The following is a 26,521-nucleotide window of genomic DNA, read 5'->3' on the forward strand; positions in this document are numbered from 1 at the left end:
GCTATTATACGTATCTTTTATTCACATAAATTGTCAAATCATGAGGATACATATACACTATTTTACTATGAAGTCGATACACAAACTAATTTAGGAGTACGTATAGAATTACTCTTTAATACCTATATAAATGTGTGTGGAGTTTTAAAAACAAAATACTTAAAATGATGAAGTTTGAGTGTAAAATAAGTAGTAGATGTAAGAAATCAAATTATTATGCAAAAAATGACGAAGGTTACATGTATGGGGTTATAATTGAAAATTAGTAAATAATAAAAATGGGTGGGGGTCGAGAGAACCTCCTTAGAGTCGGAACAATTGTGATATAATCTTAATTAGGTGTTATTTTATGTATTTCTCACTCTATATATTGTCAAATTATAGGGATAACACATACTATGTCATTCACAAGTAGGTATACGAAGCAATTTGAGAAGTACGTATAAAATTATCCAGAAATTTCCTTGAATAACTACAAATTGTTTTCTCTTATTTTGTGGGGACGTGCTTGTATTTAACAAACTCATAAGCTTTGATGTTTGTTTTGCGGTGACGTAATCTATAAATTTTTATTAGGCAAGGACCAGTTGTTGTAAAAAAAAAACAGTATGGGGACATTTTTATAAATTACAGGGACAGTTTTATAATTTATTTTCTATAAAATAACCAAATCCGTCAACATAAGAAAGTATTATGAGGAAAGTGTCAAACCCAAAGAATATATTATTTAAACACAAACATATGGACCATTTGTGTAAAAAAAAATATTGCACGTTAACATTTCTGTTAAATTACCTAAACATCTTTTTCAATTTATTTTTCATAAGGGGACCAAACCTAACATACAAAATTCAACTTTAAGTGGGTGATAATGACATTTTACGAAATAGAGGGGCGTAACGTACCAAAAACCATGGTAGATTTTTTCAAATTCTAAAAGGAATTAAAACTCATTTTCATAAATCCAAACATCGTCAAAATATATGTGTCACAACATGAATCCAAAATCAGAGTATCATAACACAATATCTCTCATAAATCATGAATATGGTTGGATAGTATGTACAGTTATGTACTTGCCTTTGCATGATCCTCAGAGGTACCTGAAACATTTAAATCCATAACTGTAACATAAATCTTAGTGGGTTCCTTAAAATACCCCACACAACAATACACATACAATGCATGCACAAAAGGCCTACAACAAAAGGTTGGACCGCCCCTTATGCATTCAGCATAAAGTTAGACCACCCCCTTGGCCTTCAGCATAGAGTTAAGGTTGGACCGCCCCTTATGCATTCAGCATAAAGTTGGACCACCCCCTTGGCCTTCAACATAGAGTTGGCCTACAACACACAGTTGGACCGCCCTCAACTCACCCATAATATGACGACATATGCATATAAACACAGACTGACAAACAAGCAATCACATGTAAGTGGAATATACATGCCTATAGTTCACTACAGTATATCAGCATCATAAGAGACAAAGGATATATAATATAGTACAAAGTATAGTGAGAAAACTCACCTCACAACCAAAGTAGACAATCTCTACAGCTTACAGGATGTGAAGGTTTGTACAACAACCACTTAAACATATAAATCAAGGTTAATTCTCACTAGCTTTATGCTTGGATGTGGATAGGAGAGATGGCAGGTCGGTGCTAGAGCCGAGGATTTTGCGTGGATGCACTATACGTATGATGGCATATTTGGTATGTTGAGGAACTCACTAAGTTTTATGTTTTTTTGGATAAAATGTTTTTACAGGTTGTTTGTGTGAAGAGCTCGGCATGACTATACACTCGGATCGAATATATTATTTCCGTTGTTTTGTAACTCAACTTTGTTAATCATATGGTTTTCATATGATTGGTTGTTACAACATGATTTCAAGTAAAGCATTTTTATTAATTATCCTCTTTTAAATGAAAATTCTATTTTGTAATTTTTGGGACATTACAAAAGTTTTGTGGCTAAAAGTCTAAAATAACAAAGTTTGAAGGCCCAAAGTCTACAACCTAAAAGTATATTTGTAACACTTGAATCCTAGTATAGTTCATTATTGCCCTTGTGTTATATTAAAAGTTGCAATATGGACCTTAGCCAATACGCAGGGCATACCAAGTGGTACGCTTAGCGTATAAGCAAAATAGCCAGTACGAGTGGTGTACCAAGGGGTACGCTTAGCGTACTGATGCGAGGATTGGTCGTGACTCCAGACACGTACACGGGGCGTACGTGTAAGTTAATGAAACCTTAATTTCGGGTGTTGCACCCTATATAAACATATTAAGTCATTAGGTTTGGCCTCTTTACCAGCCCCTAAGCCTCCAAAACCCTAGAAATCATCCTTTAGCCTCCATTGTTGTGTTTTGAGCTCATTGTGTGCATTTTGGTGTGTTTTGGTTCATTATCAAGAAATAGAAGCTTGGTGCAAGGTAGTGGATCAAGGAAGAGCTTTGTGGATCTTGATTGTTTGCTTCATCTCCAGCTTGTTTGCGGTAAAAAGCTAAGACCTTGCTCATTAGAAGTTTATATGAGTTTTGGACACTTTTTGGCCCCATGAATGAGATTTAGTGATTTGATATCACTCCAGGAGCTATGAGTTGCTACTCTTGGTGTTTCTAAGGTTCAAGGTCCATAAAGTTGGCACCTTTAGGGTTTAGATTCATACATGCATGATCCATTTAATGAAAGTAGATTGTTATATTTTGAAGTTGGGTCCTTATGGGGCATGCAAAGTCACCAAGTCAGTGACTTTATGGTTCTAGACGCTTATTAGGACTTAGATATGTGATTTGGGCTTCTGGTCTTAAGCATTAAGTGCTTAATGTGAATTTTGGCTTATTGGGTGAGTATGTTAGGCGTACAAGTCTGTACACACGGCATACAAGCCATTTAGCAACTACGCTTAGCGTACAGCTAAGTACGCCCCGCGTACTCATCCTGTTAGGCTTAGCATTTTGGGCTTTAAGTTTGGACAATTTTATTGGGCTTAGATGCTTGGGTTCTTGTTGGGCCATCTGAGTACAAGTATTTTGGACTAGGAGAAATTATAGGGCTTTAGGGTAAGGCCCATATAAAGGTTTGGGCCTAATTTGGAAAATTGGACCATAAGTGGGTCTTGGATGATTAACTAGTTTTGGGTATTTTTGATTGTGAGTTTGGGCATTAGTCTTGGACTAGACTAGGTGAGGGGTAAAATGGTCTTTTTACTCCAAGTATGGATGGGTGGATATGGAATGGAACCCAAATGTTAATTTGGGTGTTATTTTGTATTGATAGCTCGGGGATTCGTCGGACCAGCAGCCAAGCATTTTCAATGAGATTCAGCAGTCAAGGTAACTTTCCTCATTGGGTTTAGCGGGTCTAAGGCACCAATGTTTGCCCTTGTTATTATGTTAGGATGCTAGGAGTCTGTGTGACCGTTGCATGTGATATGTGTTGCTATGTATACCAGGCGGGACTCGATGCTAGGTGGGGCCCGATGACTGTATCGTATGCTATTATTTATGATCATTTCATGTGTTAGTATAATTAAATGATATATGTCTATGTATATAGTGGGCGAGGCCCGATGTCAGGCGGGGACTAAAAATAACAGATATGTATACCGAGCGGGGCCCGAAGTCGATACGACTCAATACCAGGCGGGGCCCGATAGAGGGCAGGGCCCAGTATGTGGTTTATTATGTATAGTATTGGGTAGTTTGGGGAACTCACTAGGTTTTGAGCTTACGGTTTTCAGTTTATGTTTCAGGTACTTCTGGTTCCAAGGGGAAGAGCTCGGAATTATTGCATTGCACACACCACATAGTTCCGCTTTTGTGATTACTTTTATTTGAGATGATGTTTGATACACTTATTTGATTTGAATTGTATTGATGATGTTTTTGGAATACTATTTTTATTAAATTAAAAATAAAATTGTTGGGTCATATTTTTGGACCTTACAATATTATTCCTAATCAAGTTCCATTTTATTATATATAATAATATCATACAAACCCACCCCTTTTCCTTAGGAAAAATCATGGATAAGGTTTCTCTTCCATTTTATCTTGTTCAAAGACCGTCATAAGAATGATGTCCAAGGTTGATTTGGGGAGTGATTCTCGTGAGTTTCAAGTCATATTGACCATCTTTCTTTAGGAACTCAAGGTATGTTCTATTGGTTATGATTTTGTAAAAGAAATAAAGATTAGGACTTGAGCAATTTTAACATTGTTTTGTAAAAAATATATAAAATCAAGGAAATCCATATAAGGTTGATTCCAATGGCCTTGGAAATGTAAGAATGTCTAATTTATTTCACCGATAGGCGTCATAATCTAATTTCGGCTTTAAGATAGTCATTACAGTGTTATTGGGAATAGTAAAGGATTTAGATATTAGCCTCTATATTCCATAGATATTGATCAGTTATAGTATTATAGGTTAATACTTGTTTGGCACATCTGTTCGCCCGTTGGACTGCTGATAACTGTTTAAACACTATTCATGTGAGTTTTCTCACTATACTACATATTATCCTCCGTATGTTACGATGTAGTTGCATTGATATGTAAGTAGACTCGTTTAGTCAGTAGCCTATCATGTTTGATTGTTTGTCTGTCTGTCTATTATATATGTGTTGATATATTATTGTGTGAGTTGATGGAGGACCAGCTTTGTACTGAAGGCCAAGATACTCGGGTAGACCAACTTTATGTTGAAGACCAAAGGGCATACCAGCTTTACGTTGAAGGTCAAAGGGGCGGACCAGCTTTTTGTTAAAGGTCATTATGGATATGCATTGTATGTGTATTGTGTATGTGGTATCTTGGTGAACTCATTAAGCTTTGACTTACAGTTGTTGATTGAATGATTTTAAGTACTTCTTCAGATCGTGGGAATAGCAAGATTTAACTGTACATAAGCCTCAACATCATGTTTTGAGATTTTCGCATGTTCTATTTTATACTTTGATTTGAATAGTTAGATTTTGATTATCAAAACAATTGTTTTTTTACAAATGAATGAACGTTTGAATGAAACATTATCTTTTAAAAATGAAAATTTTAGTTTGAAAAATGGGACGTTACAATTTCGATTGCTTTTGAAAGGTGAATCACTGGAAGAAAATCGTCTCTTCCCAAGATTGTGGTGGCGGTGGCTAAGACTTGTGAGACCATCTTCAACCAATGGATAAATATGTGTTTTGTCGGTCAAAAACACTCCAACAGGCCTTTAACCAACGGTGGTTAGAGACTGCATAGCCTTCGACTTCACAGACTCTAGCAACATAGTTTTCCTCCTTGAAGGTGTTGTGCACAAATTTCAACCTTCGCAAGAGAAAATGGTGGGTCTTAATGTAGAGAAATAAATAGATCATCGATGGTGGTGGGTCTTGACTTGAGGAGAATCACAAATTATTTTTCTTTCTTTTTTTACCTAAGTAGAGTGGGTTTTGTTTTCAATAAAATGAAAAAATGGAAAGGGTGGCTTCAAGAATCAAGAACTCTGTGGAAATTTTAAGAATAATCATGAAAATATAACAACTATTTTGATAATTTAGAAAATGGAAAAATTGTATTTTATTATATATTTACTAGTTTATAACCCGTGGAAACCACGGTTATAAAATTAATTAAACTTTTATAATTATTAATTAATTACTTTAAATAATTCATTTTAAATAAATTATTAATTAAGAAATATATCAAATTTTTAAAGTTATTATAACGTCAAATTTAACATATAATTAGAAAATGTAAATTTGAATTTTGAAATGAATTGTCTAATATATCTACATGACACATGGCATAATATTAATAAGGAGTTGTATTAGAGTGACACTTGACAAAAAAAGATTTAAACTATTCATTTATTAGAATAAAAATTTGATTAAATGTTAGGTCAGCTAGAAACCAACTTACGCGACCTTCAAAATCTTATTTCTCTTAATTTATTTAAATGTCATATCATAAATGCAACTGGTTGTTTCTATTACCTTGTGCATAACGGTGATATCTATTAACTGCGCCAAAAAAAAATAATCGAATAAATCGGTTAAGTAAGTAAACTTACATGACCAACCTGTTTTGGGGTAGCCCTGTCGAAAATATTCGTTACCCGAATTATCCGTTCGATTTTTTCGGGTATCAGGTTAATTTTTTCGTGTATTTGGGTAACCCAATTTTTTTCGGGTCGGATAAAGGGTAAGTTTTTTGGGTTTCGGGTATACCCGATTACCCAAAATATATTTAACAAATAATGAATGGCCCAACATGGATTAATGGATTATTTCATTCGGACATAGTGATTTATGGTAATTAAAATAACTTGGACTAAGTGGGAAGACTGAAGGACGTAATGCAAGAGTTTAAGCATGCACATATAAAAGCTGGTAAAACGCATAAGAATAAATGCCAAGAATGTCAGCAAAGCCTTGGCATGAATCATCATACTTGTCTAAATACCATTATCATTTTTTTTTAATTAAGATGATGAGTTAGCCTACTATAAAATGTATAAGAATAATCACAAGAAACAACTTTTGTAAATACAACTTTTGAACTCTTTTTTATTCTATTATGAGATTCAACTTTTAAACTAACATTTTAAGTATTTGTTTTTTGAGAAAATGACTTATTAAGGTAACTAACTATTTCAATTGTCCATATATAGGTAATGTTCTTTTTTTTGTACACATTAAGGTAACTAGTTTGTTTTGTTTGTTCACATTTAGGTAATATGACCGGCTATCACCTGTTTTTGCTTATGTGGCATCCACCTGCCATATGACTTGAATACGTTGCACCTACGTGGCATGGTGCATATATGGGAAAATGACTTATTAAGGTAACTAACTATTTCAATTGTCCATATATAGGTAATGTTCTTTTTTTTGTACACATTAAGGTAACTAACTTGTTCTGTTTGTTCACATTTAGGTAATATGACTGGCTATCAACTGTTTTTGCTTATGTGGCATCCACCTGGCATATGACTTGAATACGTTGTACCTACGTGGCATGGTGCATATATTGTCTTCATTCGATTACACTATAACTGTGTCATACGATTCCACCCCTAATTCTAAACCCTAGATCGATCGACGATGACTTCTTCTTCCTCATCTTATTCTTCAAAATGATAAGATGAATTTCAAGCTGATCCATGTGATTGCGGTTTACCATCTCATGTGAAGATTTCAAGAACGCCTGCAACATATTCAACAATATTGATTTACAATCGAGTTTTGACAAACTCTAAATTTTCTTCCTGGGTTGTCAGGAGTTCTTGAAATCTTTACACGAGATGGTAAGCCACAATCACATGGATGATCAGCTTGAAATTCATCTTGTCGTTTTGAAGAATAAGATGAGGAAGAAGAACCAAAACAAGTCATATGCCAGTTGGATGCCATGTAGGTGCAACGTATTCAAGTCATATGCCAGATGGATGTCACATAAGCAAAAACAGTTGATAGTCGGTCATATTACCTAAATGTGAACAAACAGAATAAGTTAGTTACCTTAATGTGTACAAAAAAAAGAACATTACCTATATATGGACAACTGAAATAGTTAGTTACCTTAATAAGTCATTTTCCCATATATGCACCATGCCACGTAGGTGCAACGTATTCAAGTCATATTCCAGGTGGATGCCACATAAGCAAAAACAGGTGATAGCCGGTCATATTACCTAAATGTGAACAAACAAAACAAGTTAGTTACCTTAATGTGTACAAAAAAAAGAACATTACCTATATATGGACAATTGAAATAGTTAGTTACCTTAACAAGTCATTTTCCCTTTGTTTTTTTAACATCTTATTAGATTTGATTTAATTGTTACACGAATACTTGATATCTCAAATATTATTGATTAAAAAATCTCAATATTCAAAGTTTGAGCACGACATTTTTATTTCATTAAATTTATTTTTAGGTGTCATTCAAAAAAAATCGGATAATACCCGAATTACTCAAACCCGACCCACTACCCGAATTACCCAAACCCGAATTACCCGAATTTAATTTGGGTCGGGTAACGGGTAATTTATTTAATATGAAAAACCCGAATTACCCGACCCAAATTACCCGAAACCCGAAAAATTTACCCGATCAACACCCCTATTTTGGGGTATATTTGTCGAGATTACTATGGACCATAAAATATAAATTAGTGTCCTTTTGACACTTATTGAAATCATATTTTGTTGAACACTAAGTTGTCCATGTTGATGACAAAGAAATCTGCGCGCAACCCAATAGCATTTTGGCGGTGGAAACTAAAATTCTTTATTACCTACTTGATTCGAAATTACTATGTTTTGCTTTTTATTTTCATATCCGTACACCAAGTTTCCAGATATAAAACTTTTGGAAATTGAAGTTCATATAGGGGTGGTGGCGCAGTTGGCTAGCGCGTAGGTCTCATAGCTATACTTGAGTTATCCTGAGGTCGAGAGTTCGAGCCTCTCTCACCCCAATGCTTTTTTTCTTCTACAACTTTTCCTACTTTTTACCTGCAACCCTTGTTTTGCACGATTGACTTGGCTGGACAAGTTCCAAAGCTGATAGCATGTTAAATTTTACAAAATGTGAAAAACTACATATTCCATAGATACATTTGAAATAATCAATAATCGTTTTCTTTCACTATTAAATTGAAGGTTGGTAGGGTTTGATAGGTGCATCTTGAGTTTTGGAAATGCTTTATGACGGACTAACTAACTAACAAACTCACTCCTAAAAATATGATGTGGTTGAGTTTCTTGAACTTGTTGAGTCAATTTTATCTTCTAAGCAAAGGGAGTCATTCCTGTCCAACCATCTTGTGATATAGACCTCACATCAATTTTTTCACTCTCTTCTTGCTTCCATTTTTTTCAACCCACATAACAAATATTCCATTTTTCTAGACACTCACAACTCACTCCTAATTTACAAGTACTTAAGGCAAATAAATGTATAAGTTATTAAACATACATAGATATAAATAGAGAGTAGGTTCAAGACGACGGTAAACACACCCAACCCCCACCATTCTGAGCACACACACTCCAGAGTCGTGAGCGTGGAGGTGCCAAGAGAATAAAAATAAGCCTAAGACCATATATCCTAAGAACTTTGACATGATTGCATCCAAATCCTTTTCAAGATCCCAATCATTTTGCGTTATAAAACTGGGCACCGGACTTACTCAACTTAGCCGTTCAAATTGTATGATTTACAATTTTTCTAAAAGAAAATTAAATTTTCGAAACTCCCACACTAGTCACTTGATTGGCCAAAGAATTCCAAGAGTCACCACAAATCATCCAACAAAAAATATTCAACAAATGTATTCACGATTACCACTAAGAGCATTGGGTGTGGGCAACAAGATGCAACACCAAAGAAAAAAAAAAGTTAGTGTTCCCCCGTTTCAATTCGTCACAAAGCCAACGAGATTTGCCATGACAAGATGCAACAAGTTGGGGAGGGGGGGGGGGGGGGGTGTTCCCTGTGACATAACGCCGTTAAGGGGTGCCACCTCACCCACCGTTGCTTCTCGTTGGACCCATACCACATAGTCTAAGAAGGGATCAAACCAATTTTCCCCAATAACGAATACAAGTCAATACTCATGATTGTTGATCATTATCACACCCTTTAAATAGTCTATTTCAACTTTCATATATATATATATATATATATATATATATATATATATATATATATATATATATATATATATATATACTAGTCAGAAAGTATGATTTTTTATAAAATTTAGATCCTCTATATTGGATAAGATAAGGATATAGGTTTGAATGTTTCAATATTAATTTTACATTTGTACTTAATGCATTGTATTTTGTAATTTGTTGATAAATGTTTGTACATTCAGCTTAAAGGTTTGGACGTCTTAAATCTATTTTTAGAAATAATAAAGTTTGTATAATAAGATAGTATATATATATATATATATATATATATATATATATATATATATATATATATATATATATATGAGACTAAAAATTAAAGCATGAAAACTTAAAAACTAGACATCAAAAGTTAAAATTATGTGCCAGTAGTCATATAGACTGGGGACACATATATGCATACATGCATCAGCACTCATATATTAACTGTGAATGCGTATATGCATGCATGCATCAACAGTGCATCTATATAAACATTTTCCTTTCAAAAAAATCGTCAAATTTTTATTGTAGTCTAGAGAAAGTTTAAAAGCTGCATTTCGTTAATATTTGTGGTTTTGATTATGAAAAATGATGTTTGGATTAGTAGTTTTCAAGTTCTTACGTTTTTTTTGTCCAGATTCGGTAAGGACCAAAAAGTTGGTAAAGATTGTAAGGACAATTCTTCACCAATCTTTTCGTCAATGACACAAACGTCAAACCCATTTACAAAGTGAATAGAAGGATTTCTTAAGTTTTTATAATTTTTAGAGAATTTTTTTCTGGGTTTTTTTATAAATGTAAAAAATAAAAAAAATAAAAAATAAAAAAATTTCAAATTTTCATGATTTGGCTCATTTTATAAAGCATTAAATTTTAATAACTTTGTTTTTTTTAAAAGATCAAAGAAAAAAAAATTATGACCGAAAAACTAAGCGGTTGGAAAAAAAAACTCACCAGCCAATAAGGGTCGGACACTTGTCATGTTTGGTAGCGGCACATGTCAACTCCTGCAGAGGCCACATAAGCCGAATTTTCTTTTTTTTCCTTTTAATTTTTTGTTTTTTTCATTTGTACCCTTCAAACAATTAACTTTCTCTGGAAATTATCATAATCTCACAATTAATTAGCAAAATACAATATTATATTATGATAAATAAAATCAAATCTTTGTCATTTATTTTTTAATTTTAAGGCCAAAAATTGTACGTGCGTTTCCTACCATTTTTTGAGTTCTACTCGTTCGCACGTGTGTGTGTATATATATATATATATATATATATATATATATATATATATATATATATATATATATATATATATATATATATATATATATATATATTACTTGACCAAGAACAAGTAATGAATTGAGTTTGATGTAGTGAACGTATAAAAACAGTCTTAAAAACAAGACTGTAGACTTAGAGCCCGTGCTTCACTCCTGTCTCCATCAAATACTTCTACTGTCGACATACAAGACTCAAGACTTGGGAGGCTGGAGCCCATATCATATAATTTCTTCCCGTTTAGATCTTTCCATGAACATTCATTCCCATACAAATGCTTTTTAATGAGCATCGAATATCTCGAATCCCAGACATCACATGAATTAAAAAACTCAAAGGGAAAAAAAAAGTTTCTCATGGCATACATTTCTTCATTGTTCCATGCAATAATAATAATAATAATAATAATAATAGCATTGCTATCATCATGGGTTCCAACACTTGCCATTGCCTCATATGCCAGAACCCACACCGATCATCTTGCACTCATGGCTATCAAATCAAGCATCACCCATGACCCACAACAAGCTCTCCAAACATGGAAATGGAACACCTCCACCTCCCTCCATTTCTGCCAATGGGAAGGTGTCACATGTGGTCGCAGGCATCCAAGAGTCACCAAACTGGATCTTGAATCAAGAGCCATTGTCGGTACCTTATCTCCTCACATTGGAAACCTGAGCTTTCTCAGAGTCATCAGACTATCCAATAACACCTTCACTGGTGTAATCCCACCTCAAGTAGGTGCTCTCTTCAGGTTGCAGAAACTAATCCTCATCAACAATTCTTTCACCGGTGAAATCCCCGCCACTTTATCAAACTGCACCCGACTCACTGTTCTTGGGCTGAGCCGCAATAAACTAACCGGAAATCTCCCCAAACAGCTTGCTTCACTCATCGACCTCACCATCATCACACTTCATAATAATGGTTTCACAGGTGGGATCCCGTCTTTTTTGGGGAACTTCACTTTTCTTGAAGCCATATCAGCAGCAAACAATCGTCTGGATGGAATCATTCCATCTTGTTTAGGTCGATTGCGCAACTTGAAAAAAATCGGTTTCAGCAACAACCAACTATACGGTATAATCCCTCCATCCATCTACAATTTATCGTCTTTATCAATTGTTGATTTCTCTGAGAATCAAATCAGCGGAGAGTTACCAAGCGATATAGGATTGATGCTACCGGATCTTGAAAATTTTCAAATCTGGGGAAACAAGTTTACAGGAAGCATTCCTGTTTCGTTTTCTAATTGTTCAAATTTGGAAGATATCAACTTGGCAGAAAATGGTTTCACTGGGAAAGTTGGTGTGAGTTTTAGAGGAATACCAAATCTTCGTTTTCTTGGGTTGTTTTCCAACAGTTTAGGGAGTTGGGAAGGTGATGAGATGAAGTTCATTGATTCCATGATCAACTGTAGCAAATTAGAACGATTGCTTGTTCATGAAAACCAGCTCAGAGGAGTGCTTCCTGATTCTGTAGGCAATCTCTCATCTCAACTTAAATCTCTATCTTTTGGTCGGAACTTGATCTATGGGAGCTTGCCAGCTGGAATAGGGAATCTTGTGAAATTAGAGTCATTGGACATGCAAATTAATCAGTTGACAGGCGTAATTCCTAGTGAAATTGGTAATCTTGAAAATTTAAAACTATTATACCTACATGATAACAACTTCATTGGTAAATTTCCAGATTTTATAGGAAATCTTTCATTGTTATATGAATTGAGTTTGTCGATTAATAGATTAGAAGGGAAAATACCTCAAAATCTTGGAAACTGTAGGAGTTTAGCGTGGTTGGATCTCTCTGGAAACAATCTTACTGGCCCAATACCAGTTGAGGTTTTTCAACTATCATCCCTGTCGAAAGCCCTAAATCTTGCTCAAAATCATTTAGTTGGGTCGCTTCCCCAAGAGATTGGAAACCTCAAAAGCTTAACCAAACTTGATCTATCACAAAATGATTTGATTGGATCGCTCCCAGATGCAATTGGAAGCTGCACCAGCCTGGAATACCTTGATCTGAAAGCCAATTCCTTTCAAGGTCCAATCCCTACCAGTATGAAAGATTTGAGAGGTATCAAGACTCTTGATCTTTCTAGCAACAACTTCTCAGGACAGATTCCGAGATTTTTGGAGCAACTAAACTTGTCTTCATTGAATTTGTCGTTTAATAATCTTGATGGGGAAGTACCCATCACAGGAATCTTCAAGAATGCAAGTGCAATCGCCATTGATGGAAACGATAGCTTATGTGGAGGCATTCCAGAACTTGGGCTACCAAAGTGTGACATAAAAGAAACATCAAAGAAAGGTTTGACGAAATCACGTGTTATTCTAATCGTCGTCCCGGTTTGCTCCTTTCTAGTTGTGGCGATGGCGTTGTTTTTATTGTTTCGTTGGCAAAGAAGGAAAAGGCAACCAGAACCAACAGGAGTGTCAATCGTGCAACCATTTTCTAGGGTTTCTTATGGAAGCATACTCAAAGCTACCGATGAATTCTCCGAACAAAACCTGATTGGGACGGGGAGTTTCAGTGCTGTTTATAAGGGCTTCCTTGAACCAGTTGGTGCAATGGTCGCTATTAAAGTTCTACAGCTTGAAAACCAAGGAGCTTTGAAGAGTTTTATGGCAGAATGTGAAGCTTTGAAGAACATAAGGCATCGTAATCTTGTGAAAATCATTACTTCATGCTCGTCTATTGATTTTCAAGGTAACGATTTCAAAGCTCTGATTTACGAGTTCATGCCAAATGGAAATCTCGAAAGGTGGCTACATCCAAGCCCCGAACAAGAGATTCTCAATCTCACTCCACCAAGATTAAACCTCCGTGAAAGATTAACAATCGCAATAGATGTGGCTAATGCCATTCATTACCTCCATCAAGACTGTGAGGTTCCCATAATTCATTGTGATTTGAAGCCAAGCAACGTTTTACTCGACAGTGACATGGTTGCTCACATTGGTGATTTCGGGTTGGCAAAGTTTCTTCCACTGAAACCACACCAAAGCAGTTCAATCGGAATAAGAGGAACTGTTGGGTATGCAGCACCAGGTAACCTGTAAACACAATCGTTTGTGAAATTTATTATTATTGGAATATGAAACTGTAAAATTGATGATAACATGCAGAGTATGGAGTTGGAAGCGAGATGACAAAAGAAGGAGATATTTACAGTTTTGGGATTTTGTTGTTAGAGATGATGACAGGAAAGAGACCTACAGACCAAAATTTCGAAGAAGGGTTGAACCTCCATTGCTATGTGATGATGGCGTTGCCTGATCGTCTAATGGAAATCATCGAACCGGCGCTATTGCCTGTCCATGAGGAGGAGATAGAAGTTGCAACTGTCCGACGTGATTACAGTCATGATGAAGAGAGAAACCAAAAATTGGAACAGGGTCTCGTTTCCTTGGCACGAATAGGGTTGGCATGCTCCGTCGAATCTCCTAGAGAGAGAATAAATACGAGCAAAATCATCTTTGAGTTGCGTCGCATCAATGTTTTCCTTACAGATAATTAGGTTTTTGTAGACCATTTTGGACATCGGGGTGGTGGCGCAGTTGGCTAGCGCGTAGGTCTCATAGCTATATCTGAGTTATCCTGAGGTCGAGAGTTCGAGCCTCTCTCACCCCATTCTTTTTCCCCTTCTACAGTTTTGTAAAGCTTTTTTTTGGGTACTGGTTTACTTTTTAATATAAATGACTCATCGTCTTATAAATCATTATTAATGTTTGCTCTTGTACGGGATATTTGAGCACATGTTACAGATTGATTTGATCTTAGGGAAATAGATGTTCGATCTCTTTTCTAATTTACAGAATGTGTTAAATAGTGATGAACACTGAACACATAAGGATTTCTAGTTGCATAACGATGATGAACATTAAGAATGATTTATAAGACAGATATTTGACAGTTCCATAAACAAAGGAAAAAAAAACACAGCTCAAAGTTGCATCAACATCTAAATCTCCAAATTTCTCAGCTAATCATATATCAACAAAAAACAAGACATAATAAAAAAAATTAGGCAACAGCAACAGCCTCTGCAGCAGGAGGAGAAGTGGAGGATGTGGTGGTGGTGGTAGAGGCAGAAGGTGGTGGCGGGGAGTGTTTGAGGTGGAGAGGGGTGCTGTGCTTCAGTTTTATTAAAATCTGCCTCAACCTTGATAAATCAGTTGGTTTTCCAGGCTTGGGACCTTGGACAACAGCAACTGAAGGTTTCTTGTCTAGTTCCTTCTTTGATCCTCTTGTCTCTATAACAGCCACTTCTTTTGGAACAAGGTCTGCAATGGCCTTCCAGTAACTCTTGTCAGCTTCTTCATGGAATTTTTCCCTTGCAGCCAAATATACCTACCACATTTGGATATCCAATTTCAAATTTCCCCCAATTTTTGAGAATTTGTGATAAAATGTGTGCAAAGAAAGATTCATGCTTACCTTTTCACTTTCACGATTTGTTGCTATGTTATTGTCACAAGTGATTTTCCTCTTGCTGTGGAAGTTAATTTTATAATCATCTGCTTCATCAATGATTTGGTTTAGCAACTCTTTCTCTATCTTCTCCTTCTCTTCTAAACGCAATGCATTTTCTCTGTCATGAGAAACATGTTAGGGTTCCGATTCAAAATTCATACAACATATCAGATTACCGTTAGATTAGGGCTGTCAATGAGTCAGATCGAGACTAATCATTCAATGAATTTGATATCAATTACAGTCAGAATAGGTAACAGATATAATCAGAGTTAAATGTCAACTGATTCTCTGAATAATACTACAACAGCTAATTGATTCTCCTGCCTAGAACTCAAGAGCGTATAATCGATCAAAGCATAACATGATAGTAGAATGAGAAAATAAACAGACGAAATTAATCCATGAGCTTGTGTAATTAAATAATATCATAAAATTAATAAAAATGATAAAGCCCTAACCTCCTCCATTCTCTAAGTGCAAAACCCTCCTCAGGCTGCATCTCCGACAGTGGAGGCAAAATCGATCCATCTGACGCCATATACTCACCTTCGAATGGCGTTCCACTTTCGTTAACCGATGAAATTTCGGGCTGATCGGGCGATAATCCTCCACCAGAAACGAAAATCGACGTCGGGGACGGATAATTAGATACCTGTTCCTCCTCGGTAACCAAAACCGGAGAGTCTTCAATTATGAAACCATCATCGGAAAGGTAAACCGGATCGGCTACTGAATCATCAAACGAAGAAGACATGGTTGACTGATTATCTAGGCGATCTGTTTCTAAACGATCGTCTTATGTTGGTTGGTGAACAGGTGAACTGTCGTCGTTATTTTTCCTTTGAATTAAGATTTAAGACTCTTCTTTTTTTATATAGGCCCGTTACAGGCCCAAATCTGATGGGTCGGGAGTCAGGACACGATTCTAAAGAAATCCGACAAGGCCCGTATCTTCTTAGCTTAAATGCTCATTTTTTTTTGTTGGATTTCTATAAGGAAAATTAAATAATCTAACTGCAAGTTTATATGTATTTGAAGAAAAAATAATTTAAAATTTTGTTTTTAACAAAATATCCATTTGGCAATGCCGAACCAAAAAAAAAAAAAACATATTTTGTAACAGAAAAAAAAAGATATTTCGGATTAACATTTTGGAATTCTGGATCAACATTTTTGGTTCCAGACTGAAATTTCGGATTTCGAGAAAAAATAAATAATAATAGTAATAATAAAAATAATAACTTCAGAAGTTCGAGAAAAAAAATCATTTTTACTTAAATATAACAAAAAGTTAAACAAACATAGTAAAATGTAAACTATATACGATATTAATGCATAAACTCGAACATTTTATTGAAAAACGGTGATATTAAACACTTTGAAATTAACATTTCAGACATAAATAGATATATTTCTTACAAAAAAAAAAGTAGAAAAACAAAGCAAAAATAACTCTGAAATTTGAATATTAAATATGGAATAGAGCATTCATGAATAAGTGCTCATTTAGACACCTCAAAATAGACATTTCAGATATAATTTGATAAAAAAAAATTGAAAAAAAATAAAAGTACTTCAGAATATGAATAGTAGTCCGGAAATGGGGCATTCATGAGAGAGTTGTTATTTTCAAAAACCGAAAGAAAAAAAATGTTATTTTCTTTGAAAAACTCATTTATAATGATTAAATTACTTAATTTCCCAAAAAAGAAACTTATTTAGTTCATGGCAAAATTGTTGATAATTCATATATTTTTATTAAGGGCTAGCAACACAAATGCTAAAAGTTATTTAGTTTTATCTAACGTGCTAAAATTTCATATATTTTTATGGTTGTTGTCACAAAATTTTCATTTAGTCTATATTTTAAATGTTTCTAAATGAGTTTTATGTTTTTTTAGAATTAAATCGTCGTTAATCATCAAATAAACTTACTAATCAGATTATTTGTTTTCTAATAGGTGTATTTTATGTCGGGTTTAGGATGTTACATGTCTTTTGTTTACTGCCTTAGCATTTAGATATAGTTGTTATTGTGATTATTATAGCTTTAGTTTTACTTGTTTATTTAAGAATAAAATACATATAATGCATGCAATTCTTCTGAATTTTGTGGTTTATGAAAACGGTGAAGTTGAGAAAGTTTTCAGTATTTAATTCATCTTCAATGGTGATGGAAAAGTGGAAAATAAAGAATTAGAGTTTATTTATATTAGGGTAAGTGTCACACTAAAAAGAATAAGAAAAATATGTCAATACCAAATAATCTAAAATGATATATTGTTTTAAATTATAGAAAAATATCACATAAACCAAAAAACTATAAACGTTTTATTAAAGATCTTGTTAAACTAGAAAAAGTTTGTTGTTATAAGAACCTAAAAACTATTTTTTAAAAATACAAAAAAATAAAGGAAAAAAAATGACAAAATAACATTGCCATTAACAACTATTCTGCTTTTAACAAATTTTTATAACCAAAAAAATATTATTATTATTAATTTAGAAAAGAAGTTAATTTGTTGTAACTTTAACGAAAAAAAAAAAAAGTAAGCCGTCTCATCAGTCATCATATGGTGATTTGTGTCGCGATATATATTTCCGGTGGCTTTAATAGGAAAAAAAATGTGTAGAGCTTAAATAAAAAAAATGTCAAAATATAATATCTTTTAGGGATAATTTTATAAAAACCCAACATATTTTCATCAAAGTTTTAAAAAAAACATTATATTACTTTTTTACGTTAAAACCCTTATATTTTTTAAAATGTATCATTTAAGGCATTGAGCTCGGTAAATCTTATATAACCAAAAATGTTAGGTACTCGATTCTTAACGTTTCTATTGTTATAATTCATTAGATTAAAATATATATATATATATATATATATATATATATATATATATATATATATATATATATATATATAAAGGTTTAAATGCACTAAAAAAAATAATATAATGGTTTTTTTAATCCTTTCATGAAAATAGATTAGGTTTTTCTAAGCTTAGAAAACCTTAAATAAGAATTTTAGAAAATATAAGGATTTTAGTGTACTAAAAAAATAATATAGTGGTTTTTCTAAGCATTTGGTGAAAATATGTTGAGTTTTTCTAAAGTTTTCCCTATCTTTTATGTAATTAGCCTTTATATTAATGTATTTTGGGCGTTTTCGGCACAGAGCGTTTGAGATTTTCTAGCTTTTAGCGTTTGACAAAACGCTCCCTTTAAAACAAAAAGGCTTGTTTTGCACTACAAGCTTCTAGCGTTTAGTTTAATTAAAACGCTTCAAATCCAAATGCTACTTCTTGTAGCGTTTAACAAAACGCTACAAGTTACAAGTTATCCGCTACCAACTAGTTTGCCGAACACGCCCTTTTGTAATTTGTTGGGAAAAATGTCAACGGATGGCTTCTTCACCGATCACCAACCAGTTGTGTACTCTCATTGCGAGTTTAAAAGGTAAAGTGTATCCTTTGAAATTGGTTCTGTTTATGAACTTATGCATCTACTTAGGATGGGTTGAAATTGTGTAACCTCTATATATGTGATGGTATTCTCAACATGCTTCAGTTGCACATAAGGCTAGCTACCTCACGTACGGTTTATGTGTGATGTGCGCATGCTTCTAGTTTATGAATCATGTTTTAATGTGAGTGATTTTATGGACTTGGAGATTGACTTTGATTATGAAAATGGAAGCATTTGCATTGCATTTAATAATTGATGATTATTTACTGTTGACGTTGTGATGATATTGAGCAATGCTACTTTTAGAATGCTTCTTTCCCCTGCTATTGATCTTACTTAGGGATGTTATTAAGGTCGGAACCGGACCGAACCGATCCGAACCCGAATAACCCGAAAACCGAATATGAGTAATTGCATGACCCAAAAACCGAACCAATTAACCAATATGAGTTCGGTTCAGTTCGGGTATTAATCGGTTCGATTCGGTTATTACCTTTATAAAATGTATAAGATGATTAAGGACCTACTATAACCAGAAAATAACCGAATAAACCGTATTAGAATTCTTTAACCCGTATAATAGAATAACAATGTACTTTTATACATCAACATAAAACATTTAAAGACTAACATAACACAATAACACATTGAAAAAATAACATTACATAGTAGATTAACATAATGAGAATTAATTTCTTACTTGAGTTTCTTGAGTTAGCGCCTAATTTTTCATGACTATATAAAGTAGAAATTCGTGAAACCTTAGAGACAATAGGAATGGTCGATTTTTGAAAGTCTGAAACAAAAGGAATGATTGACATAAGTGATTTCGAGTTTGGAAATAGTTAAGAAGATTGGTTGATTTTGAAACGACGAGAACAAGCGTAGGTTTTATTTTCAGTTATGAAGGGCGATGACAGAAGTGTGAATCGTGATTTTGATTTTTTGTTGATAAGAGAAAGGGGACGAGGAATGTTTATTTTGGTCAGATATTTAGAATTGAATAAGCTTTTATTTGGGTAGCCCGAACCAAATAAGCATAATATGGATACCCGAAACCTGAATCGAATTGCTTATTCGGGCCTATTCGGTTCGGTTCAGGTTTCCGAGCCAAATTCTCATCTTTAATCTTACTATTCTTTTGAAGTTTTGTAACCTTTTCAGGAGTTTAACTTTCGAAATGGATTATCACCCTTGTGCAATGCCCTTAACAGTTGACCCCCGAAAATACTTACTGGATTTTCCAAACTCAATCTATGTATTTTGACATGTATTCAGATTGGAAGACTTAGTAGAAGACCAAAGATGGATCTTAGCTTCTGGAAATTTGAATAATCACGCATTTAAGGTTTAAAATGTATGAAAAGATTGTTTACTTGATCTTCGACTCTAATTAGTTTGTTACACCCCCATATGCCTTAACAATTTAAAACATTTTTAAATGTTAAGGAATTCACCGTTTGGTATCTTTTATCCACAAAAAGATTTTCTTAAATGGCCCTCTTTTATAAAGTTTACTTTAAATTTGCTTTTACAATTATATTTCAATTTTCAAATTGCTCATCAAGGGTGCTACATAAATGGTGAGAAGGTAGAGTTGATGGTTGTGTGCTACATAAATGGTGAGAAGGTACAGTTGGCGGTGGTGGGTGGTTAGGAGCGGAAGTTATGGAAGTATTAGCATGGTGTAGCTCATAAATGCAACCCAATTTTTTTTCAACAACCCAGTTTCTCAAATAGATCAGAAGATGATGATCATTTACGAAATTTGCAAAAGATGGATCATTTTATTATACCTATGTATGGAATATGCATGTAAAAGTGGTTATTTCACTCGCATATAGAGTACAATAAATATGATGTTTCGTTAACCCAAGTGGACTATGTCAAAATGTCAATAGCTTTTATACTCCCATGTGTTTGATATCTACTTTTTCACTTTTCAGATAGACATATCCTCCTTAAAGATGTTATAAATGTAATCGTACTTGATAAAAAGAAGTGGTCAAAACTTTTGGCCAAGAAATTTGACCAAACTTTCATATTTACCAACTCTTGATCCGTTTGGCCTAAACTTTTAAACAGGAAGAGGATGGTTACAATAAATGAGTGCTCAATTGTCCCTTTCGAGCACAGACTACAAAGGTGGGTGCTTTGCAATTTGTGGCCCATGGGCCCATTGGTCGTAGTCATATTTGTCACCCATGTGACGAGAATCTAAAAAGCTTTGAAATTCTGGATTAAATGGGTCCCACTCTCTCATATTATATCTCCTCCCTATGTTGATTGATTCCTTTCCAATCTTGGTCCCTATTCTTCCCAATAATTGCCAATCATTCCATCAATAATTCACCGTAGTTAGGTCTACTGGTTCTTTCGAAAAGACATAACCCAACATCCGAATAGAATACCATTAACGCACTTTTCAAGATTATTTATCAAAACAGCGTTAAAGAAACATGCGCTAAGATCGATTTAATGATACGGGATTTGTCATTCACATACAAATAAGTAATTAGGATTTTTTTTTTTTTAAAGAAAAAGATCATCTACCACGAATGCTAGCTGGGGAACGGACACCTTTTTCACTGTTACTCTCATCCTCTATATGTTCATCAATCACATTGTTATTATTGACACTCATTTCAGAGCTTGCATTGCTACTTGTTGCAAGTGGAGAATCTGAAACACTAATCATCCGACCCCGTGTGGGCCCGGGCCCAGGCCCGTTCCCAGATCTCACACTATACATCGAGGACGCCGGAATCTTAGTCATCAACGGCCTCAAGTTCCCTGGTACCGTCTTCCTTATATCCTGCCCCACCAAAAAAAAATAAGGTTAGTCTTCCAACAACCCTGTACCGGCCCACACTGTTCTGTCTGTCCATGTGAGATGTAAATCAAGTACACAGTGGCCCAATAAGGAAAAGGAAAAACATACCATATGTCTCATGGCCATATCTAAAGATTTCTTGGAGAGTGATCTTCCAAAACCTGAGCTGTCAGGTGACGAGGATTTCCCGGATAAGTTATGTGGCGATTGTTTGTCGTCTTGCTTAGGTGGAATCAATTTGCGCATATTTATCACCCTTTCAACCATTTTGGTCCCGTATGATCCCGGGCTCATGTTATCATTAGCTTTAGCATAAGCACGATTCAATGCAGGAATAGGCACCGAGGCTCCACTCTTACGAGTCATTCCATTAGTGGCATTAACGCCATTAGGAAGCCTTCCTCTTGAAGGCGAACACGATTGCCTTCTCACCCCTCTTCCATTAGGCACAGGCTCAATAGAAGAAGACCGGCTACTCGGTCCACCCGCCCTTCCTCTGATGGAAGAAATGGGTCTATCGGTGAGTGAGGTGCGTAGATTTGGTGGTGCATCGAGGGTATAACCGGGCATTTCTTGAGGCTTCCATGGTCTTGGTCTTGTGTTGGGAGAATTAGTAGCAGCTAATGGTTGTGTTGTGTTTTTTACTGTGGGAGATTTAACTGGTGGGGCAGGTGTTTTTGTTACTGTGGTTGGCTTTCGGGTGGGTGTGGATGCCCTTGGTGTTGGTTTGGTTGTGGATAAAGATGGCCTACTTGTTGGGGTTGGGGTTGAAGATCTTGGAGTTGCCCTAGAAGTAGGGGTAGAAGATCTAGGTGGGGCTGTTGATTTAGATGAAGAAATGATGGGTCGAGAGGTGGTGGGTGTTGAAGATCGTGTAGGCCTTGATGTGGGTTTTGAAACTGTGGTGGTTTTAGGGAGTGAATTTGATGTGGTTCTTGATGATGATGATGATGATGTGCCTAGGATTGGTCTACTGGTTGGAGTTGAAGGCCTTGAACCTGAACCACCTGATGAGGTTGGCCTACGGGGTCCTGCACTTGGTCCAGGAGATGCGGCTCGTTGTCTAGACACCATGTTGGTCCTAGTAGCCACTGCCTCTGGTTGTGTATTTGATAGCTGCACCAATTACCAAAACCACGTTTTTTGACTTAATACAGAAAGAGCCAGCCACCACTTGATTATTAAACAAAGATAGAAGGGTCTTACTCTAGATTTTGGTGCATTTGGATGATGAGCTTTAGAAGCTCCATTCTGGTTCATGACTGTTTTCTGTGATTCGGATTCCAGTGAAGGAAACAGAGGAGTACCCGGGGGTGTTAAAAGCCTGAAAAAAGATAACAATCTAACTTTACTAAATGTGTAAATGTGATCAGTAACATGTGACTACAACTCTACAAGAATATAGAACCACAATTTGTACATATGGTGTGACAAGTAACTTTAGCCCCACAGAATAAGACTGGAAGAATAAAAGGCTAATCACTGGATTAAACATAAGACAAGATTACCAATCATAATCGTTCTTATCACTTTCAGAGTTGAGGAATTCATCAGCTCCCGTTTTTCGCATACTGGTTGCAGAAGGCATACTGAATTTGGGAGAATTTCCTGTTCTTGATCCTGTGACATCAAATTTTGTATATAGTTATTGAAATATATGACGATAAATCAGTATCCAAATGGCCAGGTAGGGTACACATATCAGAGAAATTCATTAGGGATTTCCTATCCTTTTACTCCTAAATTTTAGATGATATATTACAAGATTTATTACTTAAAACGATAAGAAAAGGTCATAAACTAATTATTTTGAAGCAATAGCAACTGAAGTAAGAAAATAATCATCAAATAAATGGAATACCAAGTGACGAGTCGAATTCCTCCTCCGCGTTGTGAAGAAGAACATCATGACGTTCTTTTTCTCGTTTTCTCATCTCCAAAAATAACCCTAGCTCGTCTTCTTTCTCTCTCATTGCCGAATTCCTAAAACTCCCCATCATTTGCTGTTGCCGTTGCTTCACCGGCCCCAGCATTTCTTTTTCCGGTGCCCGAAAACTCCGATTCATCGCCGCTAACTATATTATCCACGGATTTTCTAATCCTTAGACATAAACCCAACAAAGCACAGATTTTTCACGTCACCACCAAAAACCTGACCTTTCGAGTTCACAGTGCACGCTACACAAACAAGTGCCCGGAAATTTATAGCACCAGATCTGACAATAGAACTGCAACGCTTCTAAATTTGTGGCGGAAATTTTCTGAAAAAAAACAAACCCAATCCACGCATTTGAACAACACAAGCAAGAATCGCCGAGAACTGTTAGTATTTCAAAGAAATCTGTAAAACATCCGGTTTGATCAAAGCTTTGAATTTTGAAATTTGGTGAGAATGGAGACGAACACTACACGACTGTAAGAGAGAGAGAGAGAGAGAGAGAGAGAGAGAGAGAGAGAGAGAGCTGGAACAATTTTGAGTCAATTTTAGTCCATTACCAGCAGACACAAATGGGGGAGAGAGAGTATTTTTAGGCAAATATATCTCAGAACCGGAGCAAGAATGCTTGAGTAACTTATACTCTTTGGATTAAAAGTTGTAACACTATCTGGATTTGTTGTTTTAGACTCTGGAATAAAGGATAACCATTAATAAAGGAATGTTAATTGATGAAAGCGTTTTTATTTCGTTTAGACGTTTCATAATGAGCGTCAACAATTGACCCCTTGATGTTTTTGTGTACGCTTGTTTCGATCCCTAAAATTTATACTAATTCTAAGAAAAGTACATAAAGTTTCACCCTCTAACATCCGTTTAAAAAAATGAAAATCAGACCTTAAATATACTTTTTTATATAAACAAAAAGCATTAATAGTATAGCAACCGATAACTGTTAAAAATTAATTAAAACAAAAACTGTCGCTATTCTGTTGAGTAAAAAAATATTTCAGACCCTCTAAAGAAGATAGTCATATATATATACGGTTGTACATTTTGTATATGTTTATTGTCGATTGCGTTGTATTTTAGTTGTATTTTTGCATGCTTTCAATAAATAAAGTTGTTTTTATACATAAAAAATTAAATAAAGGTTGAATACTCTGTTATGCTTCAACTTTTAACGGTGTATGTATTATGTAACATGTGAACTTAATTTAGAATCGTGTACAACATCAAAAATGGTCCCGAAGGATTTAAGAGTTGAGGTGAAAGTGTAAATTGGCATAATAAGACGGGCCCAACGCTACATAGTCATAATGCAAAGGGCTTATAGTGGAGTTTTTCTCACTTCAAAGTCACGTTATGACAACTAAAAGTTTTAGGTTCAAACTTTTCTTTTTCTGTCTTGGTGACATTTGGGTTCACCTTTCATCGTCCTTTATTTATAATATTTGATATTTGAAAATACATAATACCTAAAAGATATTGAGATGAGTCAAGCAAACGTATACGGGGGAGATCTATCCTCTATGAGTCAATGTCACACCATGAAAACGATGATATTACGAATGTGTTTGGCAAAAATAGTTGTTAGCTGGAAGCAGGTAACGGTTAGCTGGTAGTGGGTAGTTGGTACTGTGTAGCAGGTAGCTAGTAGCGGAAAGCTGTAGTTTTTATTTGTTATATGAATGTTTAGCAAAAGTAGCTGGAAGCTTTTAAAATATATAAAATTACATAAAAGGACAATTGATTAAAAACTAATAAATATATAAATATATTTTTAAGGGTAATTATGGAAATTGATTTCAAAAGCTCAAAAGCGTTTTGTTAAACGCTACATGAAGTAGCTTTTAGAATCAGAGCGTTTTGTTAAAACTAAAAGTTAAACGCTCATACTGTCAAACGAAGTTTTTTGTTTAAACTAAAGCGTTTTATCAAAAGCTAGAAGCTCCCAAACGCTTCCAAAAGCTCCGTGCCAAACACGCCCTACGTAAACTAAGGTATGTTTCGAACTGTTCATTTGATAACAAGTGTTTTTTAATCTATTAGCGCGGTATTAAATGGAAGTTTTTAAAAAAAAATATTTAGATTAGTTTATGGTATCGAAAATTTATAAGATCAATTCCAATGAATATACAAAACTAGTATTTTGATGTGAAAATGCATTTCAATAGACCACTAAACTCAACACAAAAATGATATGATCGAATAATAACTTCTCTATTTAGTATAACACTATTCATCACACCAAAACTTTTAATTCTATTTGGTTAATTCTAATATATTTTACAATTTTAATAATTGTTATAGTTTATATTATAATATTAAAATATGTTTTTTTTGTAAATTTTTAGTGTATGGTTTGAATAGAAAAACATTTTGATGTTAAACGATACAACTATTTTTTAATGTTCGGCAAAATAACTAAAAATATGTTTTCAAGTTACATGGGATACTTATAATTTATAAAGAGTTTTAATAAATTAGAGGTCAGTAACTTATAACAAATGACATATATTCGATACCACATAGTTATAAGTTTAGTAACTTTAAAGTTATCTATCAAATACTCATTTTAACTTATATCAATGTGAAACCCATAATAAAATAAATAAATAAAATAACTCATTCTTCAAGCTTAGCCAAAGTTGTTCAATCAAACCTTAAAGGACTTTACATAATATATTTATTAAGAATATTCGTAATACGTTTTGGTACGGTTTAAAATTAAAATTATAAACATGTTTAAATATATAATTTGTAATTTTCAAAGACTACAATTATACTGTAAAATTTTAAATTGTATTATATGGT

General features: G+C 34.5%; 3 protein-coding genes and 2 non-coding genes across 5 annotated transcripts; 3 read left to right on the plus strand and 2 right to left on the minus strand.

Annotated features, from left to right (window-relative positions):
* Nucleotides 1-8,401: 8,401 nt before the first annotated feature.
* On the plus strand, nucleotides 8,402-8,489 carry TRNAM-CAU (transfer RNA methionine (anticodon CAU)). Its single transcript is given in 2 exon segments — nucleotides 8,402-8,439; nucleotides 8,454-8,489. It is a non-coding gene; the product is annotated as a tRNA-Met (tRNA).
* A 2,774-nt stretch (nucleotides 8,490-11,263) lies between these two features.
* Nucleotides 11,264-14,505, plus strand: LOC111901296 (probable LRR receptor-like serine/threonine-protein kinase At3g47570). The gene is made up of 2 exons (XM_023897150.3): nucleotides 11,264-14,036; nucleotides 14,114-14,505. Exons 1-2 carry the CDS (start codon nucleotides 11,264-11,266, stop codon nucleotides 14,503-14,505), a joined length of 3,165 nt encoding a protein of 1,054 aa, XP_023752918.1.
* A 25-nt stretch (nucleotides 14,506-14,530) lies between these two features.
* TRNAM-CAU (transfer RNA methionine (anticodon CAU)) lies at nucleotides 14,531-14,618 on the plus strand. Its single transcript is given in 2 exon segments — nucleotides 14,531-14,568; nucleotides 14,583-14,618. It is a non-coding gene; the product is annotated as a tRNA-Met (tRNA).
* A 244-nt stretch (nucleotides 14,619-14,862) lies between these two features.
* On the minus strand, nucleotides 14,863-16,311 carry LOC111901297 (clathrin light chain 2). Its single transcript, XM_023897151.3, has 3 exons — nucleotides 15,923-16,311; nucleotides 15,426-15,579; nucleotides 14,863-15,338 (listed from the first exon to the last, which is right to left on the minus strand). Exons 1-3 carry the CDS (start codon nucleotides 16,216-16,218, stop codon nucleotides 15,012-15,014), a joined length of 777 nt encoding a protein of 258 aa, XP_023752919.1. The 5' UTR covers nucleotides 16,219-16,311; the 3' UTR covers nucleotides 14,863-15,011.
* A 5,073-nt stretch (nucleotides 16,312-21,384) lies between these two features.
* On the minus strand, nucleotides 21,385-24,239 carry LOC111901295 (flocculation protein FLO11). Its single transcript, XM_023897149.3, has 5 exons — nucleotides 23,630-24,239; nucleotides 23,277-23,388; nucleotides 22,975-23,092; nucleotides 21,877-22,884; nucleotides 21,385-21,750 (listed from the first exon to the last, which is right to left on the minus strand). The coding sequence occupies exons 1-5, from the start codon at nucleotides 23,832-23,834 to the stop codon at nucleotides 21,481-21,483; spliced, it is 1,713 nt and encodes a 570-aa protein (XP_023752917.1). The 5' UTR covers nucleotides 23,835-24,239; the 3' UTR covers nucleotides 21,385-21,480.
* Nucleotides 24,240-26,521: the final 2,282 nt, after the last annotated feature.

Source organism: Lactuca sativa, chromosome 2 (genome assembly GCF_002870075.4).
Source record: "Lactuca sativa cultivar Salinas chromosome 2, Lsat_Salinas_v11, whole genome shotgun sequence".
Lineage (NCBI taxonomy): Eukaryota > Viridiplantae > Streptophyta > Magnoliopsida > Asterales > Asteraceae > Lactuca > Lactuca sativa.